This window comes from Triticum urartu, chromosome 3A, assembly GCF_056163025.1.
Source record: "Triticum urartu cultivar PI428250 chromosome 3A, HENAU_Tu73, whole genome shotgun sequence".
Classification (NCBI taxonomy): Eukaryota; Viridiplantae; Streptophyta; class Magnoliopsida; order Poales; family Poaceae; genus Triticum; species Triticum urartu.
Genome location: NC_141875.1, coordinates 560,902,005 through 560,908,444, shown reverse-complemented (window position 1 = coordinate 560,908,444; position 6,440 = coordinate 560,902,005). Strand labels below are relative to the sequence as shown.

Sequence of the window (6,440 nt, the reverse complement as noted above, 5' to 3'; positions counted from 1 at the left end):
GGAGTCCGTTGGTGAAGCCGAAGGACGCTGATCTCATGAAGCACGCCCAAGTCCGTATTCACCAGGTTTACGTCGCGGCTAGGGAGCCGGTGGTGCCAGCCTAAGGGTGGGCTCCCAGCGTCTACGTTCTAAAAAAAATTATCCCCAAATTACAAAAACAATTTGGTTAAAATTATTAAATTAATCCTCATTGTGAAATTTTGTCTCCAAGTTGTGCATCCTACCATCTGAATGTCGAATTTACAGCATGCGCACAAACTGAAACTGCAATTTGGTTGGCACAGTGGGGTCAGGCTAGGGTACTCACATGTTGGTATCGTGCAGGGTGGAGCGGACAATGTGAGCGGCGGCGCGGGCCTTCCGGCGGCGGCCGCCTGCCCGCCTCTCCTCCGACGAGGGGCGGCCGGGGAGGCCATGTGGACGGAGGCTGGCCACGGCCGCAGCTTCACGGTGGCCCTCAGCGGCTCGGGCAAATTGCAGAAAGCACCCTGCTCGTCGCTCGCAACGATACACACACCCTTGGCCCCACCCTGGCAGCGAGTCGTCGCCTTTTCCCCCAAGCGAAACGGCGCTACCCCACCGGTGGGTTTAGTAGGGTTTGGACTCGCCGCTCGCCTCGGCTCGGTTCCCATGGAGGCGGCGGAAGATGCAGGCGAAGCCGGCGGCGGCCGCTCCACCGCCCGGAAGCTGGTGCCGTGGTCGAGCTGGGCGGAGTGGCGCTTCGTCCGCGACGCCATCTTCTCCCCCTACCCCGACCCTGGCGCCGCTCTTCGCAGGGTAGGTATCCTCTTCCTGAAGGCCCCCCAAAATTATCAGGCGAGTGGTGAGAAATCTGACTCTTTCGTTGGCGCAGATCGCCGCGTGGCGGAGCAGGGGCTGCCTCCCGATCCCCGTGGAGGTCACTGCGGCCCTCTTCGAGATAAGGCTGCGGGATCCCTTCTTCCGGTATGCTGTTTTGATGCATAGTTCCAACCTTTTTCTCTTGCGTGTGGATGGATTTGGGACGAAGTTATATATGTGATAGAAAATTTTCCTTTAGGAATGGAGTGGCTTCGGATGATAAGCTGGAGTCGGACGAGATGCTCGCCTTGCTGTACAGTATGGCAATCATCAGGTGAGGAAATTCCTGGTGCTATGTGTTGAAAAATGAATAGACTGTTGATTTATCACGGTGCCAAAGGAGAAACGACGCCTTTTATCAGGTCGGTTCGAATGGGTGCCACATCTTGTTGTGCAGAGAGGTGGACTGTGCAAGCAATTTAGAGAACAAATTAGTATTCGTGAGTTGATGTTCTTAAAGCTGTTTTTCATATTTTTCATGTGGTTCAGAATTCTTCTTGAATAGGAGTTTTTGATGAAAGAGCATAGTTTACTTCTGCAGATCATCAGGAGCTTAATCATAGTCGTCCTGATGCAATTGAACTAGAAGGCCGCTAGAAGTCTAGATCATACTTTGGTGTCAATATATTGTGGTCCCATTTTTCTGGAACATGCGTCAAAACACCGGTCTGTTGTATTTGATGGATGCCAAAACGGCACGAAATCTAACCAACCACCCTGGTGGCACTGACCAAAGTTGCTCTGCTTTAGTTTTTCCATAGTTGATTTCAAAATTATCATATGTTGTTCACTTCCATCGTATTCTTCTGCTCAGTTTGTGGTTGCTGCCGGAACTGCGCTTATCCATTAAGCTGCTGTGAAAGAAAGTTGTGAAAAATATATTGCTCTATTTAGTATCATACAAGTTGGGGTAGGCTAACAAAAGCCTTTAGTCCCAAAGAAGTTGGGGTAGGCTAATTTAGTATATCATACAAGTTAGATAAATTTTGTAAGCCGGCAGTTTCACTTTCCTCACATATGTCTGGAGCCATCTGTTTGCAACTTGATTGTACAGAGCTATCCAAATACACAAGTGTCTCAACAAGATAATATTATCATAATCCAAAACAATGTCAAACGGAGTCTTTGTATTAGTTATGCATAATGCATTGCTATGGTCAGTACCAGCCTCATGTCTCAGAGGAAAGAGTGCCCAACTTAGCACCAAGTAGTTACTGACACTGCAATCTAGATGCACATATCAACATTACTGCAAATTCTTGCTTTTATTATTTTTTATTTCTGTACTGTAGAGCTCTAATGAGATTAAAAACTGAATGTATGCCTGATCAGGGAAAGACTTCAACAGCGATGACTATGTACAAGGCTTATTTTCTACTTTTGTTTAATCTTATTCCCAGGCTTGTAAATGGTTTTATGGAGAGCCCGCACAAGGAAACTGGTCGTTCAATATCTGATTTAGCTGAGACTGTTGGAGTACCACGAATTCTCGTTGACATTCGTCATGGTTAGTAATTTTTGTCTATTCCATCTAGATTATTTTGCACTATTCTAATTCAGTCCTAATGAAGATATATATCGCATGCATGCAGAGAGTTCACATCGCGGCATCCCCTCTCTGCGACTGCTACGTTTGGCAGCCATTAAAGTACACTGAGTTGATTGATTAGTATTTCTAGGACATCTAGCTAATTATTTTATTTCTCTCTGGATGGTGGCTTTGGTATTAAATCAAATAACATAATTTTTAGAGTTGCTGGTATGTTTTGTCAGTGATTCTGCATCTTTAACAAATTGGGATTACTTTCAGGCATTTGATTGGTTGAAGTGCAATTACTGGGATTCCCAGACTAGTGCAATTCCTGATGTTCGACTAGAACTAAACTCAGTATTGCATGACATCGCTCAGTCCCTGAAGGGAAAAGATTCTGAAAGTGCAAAATCAGGTTCCAAAAGGAAACGTGAGTATCGTCATCCTGTAGCATGAACTCTGATTAAGCTTGGCACTTGGGCTTGTTCTGTTTCTTTGGGATATGGGTTGTCAGAAATAGGTCTTCTCTGCTTTGGTTTGCCCTCAGATTTTTCTGTGTTCAGTAAGAGACTAATGCTTTCTTGATTACCAAATCTGGATTGAGTTAGTGATATCTTCCATTAATCTGAACTGCCCAGAAGTATTACATATATTAATGCTGGAATAACTGTTCTTGTCGTCATCTGTTTGCTGCCATCTATTGATCTGCTTTGTGAATATGCTCGAGTTAATTTGTTTTCCACCACCTGATAGTGACATGAATATCAATTACTTGTAGTATTTATGACAAAACTTTCGGTAGTGCTTCAAGCTATGACAGAATTATTTATAATTATAACTCTCTCTCAGCCCAGTGTATCTCATGATCAGCATAGCTCAGTATTAATTGAGTTTTGTTTTCTAAATTGCAGGTTCCCAGAAACATATTTTAAATGCCATCAAATATGTACGTCAACTTTACTATACATGTCCCACTGAGGCTGTCTCTGTTCTTTTGGAGTTTTGTCAGCTCGATGCCCCAGAAATCTCTGAAAACAGCGATATACATCAATCTGATAGTTTGGATGTGAATCACTCATCTGATGTTCAAATTCAGAATCAAATATCAAATGGAGATATGAAAACCATTATAACAAAACTATCAGAAAAAGAACCAAGAGTGCTTCTTGGCTTACTAAAGTCGGTAATTGAAATGATTGAGGCCAGGAACGACCTTGAACACAAAGGTACTGCCCTGATATTTGGGTGTCCTAATTTCAGTTTTCTACCATCTCTGCAACCTTATTTCCTTGATTTATACCATGATTTGCTTCACATCACAATCCTGGACTGGATGGCTTGCTATGTTTTATTTCATTATTCAAACTTGATGCTAGCATTTCCGTTCACGGCTCTTGTAGACTTTTGTTTGTACAGATATACTGGTCTTATTAGTTTCGTTATATGTATAGGTGGATCATATGTATGCCTGCCAGCTGAGTCATCAACAATGAAAAACTTGTGCTCCCTGGTTCTATGGATTGTCACAAGCATAAAAGAGTTAAAGGATTCCGGCCGTATTGGACTTGTCCACGAGATAGGAGTACTCTCTTCGGACAGGAATGCGGTCCCTCGTTTCTGTCTCGCAAAACTTCTGCAGAAGTTATTGAGTTTGCCCGCTATAGGTGAAAGATGCATTGCAGATGCAGCACTATTGCTGATTGAGATGGTCGGCAATAATAACATGAAGGAGAAACTGAGGAAGCTTCCTTTGTTGTCCCTGCGAAGGTCACCGAAAGATACCCTCCTTGAATCCAGAATCTTGTCCAATGGACAAGAATCGGTTGAAAGCGCAACACAGAAGTTGGAAGCGTTCAAGTTGCAGTTGAGAAAACCAGATAATGCGAGTTTAGCTGAAAATGGAACTGAGGGAACGCTTAACACAAGCATGCCAGAGAAACGTAATAGGTGGTCTATAGCGAAGTCCTGGACCCCCTGTCCGCTAGGAATGATACCTTGTTCATATAGTTCAACTGCTGTTCTTCCCGTCCTTGATGTCATTGATGATGAACTGAAGCATGACACAGCAGAACATGGAAATTTTGAGCCTGATGGTCAGATTGAAATTTTCGACTCTTATTCTTACCCTGAGCAGCAGTTGGATGGTGAAGGCATCCTAGAAATATCAAGATCGCCACCTGAACATGGGATTTCTGATATGCCAGAAATGGCCTCTGGTCTCAGGGGTACATTACTGGTTGGTGGCGTGTGGAAAAAGCTGACCGAAGAAGAGTTGCTCTCCATAAAGTCAAGCATGAAAATTTTGTTGTAATATTGGCTAGTTATTCGCCCCTCATTAGTAAAATATTTCTCTTCTGTAAACGATCAAACGTTAGCTTTTACTGGGGCATGACAAAACCCTCTTTAATCAGTTTTGCTCAGTTTCTTCACTATTTTAGATAACAGAGACAATTTTTTTCTTTGACCTGAATTGAGATTTTGTTCTGTTATCACTTAAAATGTTTTCAGTGCGAGTAACATAAATCTGTTTCTGGGCGCTGTCAAAAAGGAGATCAAGTGCAAAAGTCCAACTTCTTTTCTTTGGCGGATACAACTAAAGTATCCACTATGGGGACATCTCGTTGCTCATCTGACACGAACTCTCGCACGGGGCGATGCCGTCTTCTGCACAGCCCATTGAAGTCACGAAGACATGTGTTTGCGTCAGCTCCGTGCTTACTAGTACTATGTCTCTAGGGCCACCAGTTTCAGGCTATGTGACTCCTACAAGACGTGCTGACACCTCTGTGTTCTTGAGGTTCCTAAGGATTCTTTTATTGGCCTCGTGTGAGCCATGGCGTACCTGTGCATCAGACCCGGAAAGAACCGCAAGAAAAACCAGTGGGGCTGCTGTTCAAATTCCCGACGCATCATATTCCCGTGTACATCCGGATAGCTACCAAGCCACTCAAAAACTCAACTAACAAAAACACGCCCCTCCTTGCTCAATTGTTCCCTCTGTCCCACGTTTTCTTCTTACCACTTCACTCCTGTAATACAATACGAAGTAGTCGGTTTATATCCACAGGATCAAGATGTTGAGTAACTCATTCTTCGGTAGCTCACCCACCCACTAGTAATTCAATGTTTGGGAGTACACTTGTACACCTTATCATACACTTTGTTGAAGGACGGGCTGGGCAGGACACATTCAGAGATTTTTTGCATATTCTAATCTTCACACTTGTCCTTGTCTTACTATCATTTCCGTTCAATAGCGCAGTTTAATGTTCCCAACCGTGGAAGGGAGCTTTGTCCCTGCGAAGGTCCCCGTGCCCCTCTCCCTCTCACCGATCTTTCCTACAAACCCCAGTTGTAGGTTTCCAGCACCTCCAACCGCAACTAACTCTCGCCGCCGCCGCTCGGGTCGCCTACAACAAACCAAAGAAAGATGTGGAGGCGGAGGTGGGTTAGCTATGGATCGTGAGTATCTTGGACGTGTTGCAGAGGGATGTGGAGCATGAGCGTTGCCGCAAGTCGGCGGCCATCCAAAACCCTCTACTTGACGCCTAATGCAGTGCGACCCTAACCCTAGCTCTTGGGCTTCGTGCTCGTGCCGCTCAATACCGTACCGGTCGTCGACGGCGCGGGGCTGGCGCATCAGGAGTTCGCCTTCTTCCTCCATGATCCTATTCCACTCACTTTCCGACACCATGCGCCTCTCCCTCGCTCTTTCCTCTGACCTCTCCGACACTAGGCAATCTAGATGAGCAGGAATACTTTGAGGAAGTGGATGAGCAGCAATAGCACTATTGCTGATTAAGATGACCGTCGATAACAACATGAAGGAGAAACTAAGGAAGCTTCCTTTGTTGTCCCTGTGAAGGTCACCCAAAGATTGTACCCTCCTTGAATCCAGAATCTTGTCCAATGGACAAGAATCGGTTGAAAGCGCAACACAGAAGCTGGAAGCGTTCAAATTGCAGTTGAGGAAACCGGATAATGCGTGTTCAGCTGAAAATGGAACTGAGGGAACGCTCAACACAAGCATGCCAGATAAACGTACTAGGTGGTCTATAGCGAAGTCCTG

At 44.9% G+C, this 6,440-nt stretch overlaps 1 protein-coding gene across 1 annotated transcript; it reads left to right on the top strand.

Annotated features, from left to right (window-relative positions):
* The first annotated feature begins 216 nt into the window (after positions 1–216).
* On the top strand, positions 217–4,781 carry LOC125545105 (las1-like family protein). The gene is made up of 8 exons (XM_048708971.2): positions 217–777; positions 854–945; positions 1,040–1,114; positions 2,241–2,347; positions 2,433–2,488; positions 2,651–2,801; positions 3,283–3,597; positions 3,823–4,781. The coding sequence occupies exons 1-8, from the start codon at positions 232–234 to the stop codon at positions 4,680–4,682; spliced, it is 2,202 nt and encodes a 733-aa protein (XP_048564928.2). The 5' UTR covers positions 217–231; the 3' UTR covers positions 4,683–4,781.
* The last annotated feature ends 1,659 nt before the right edge of the window (positions 4,782–6,440 follow it).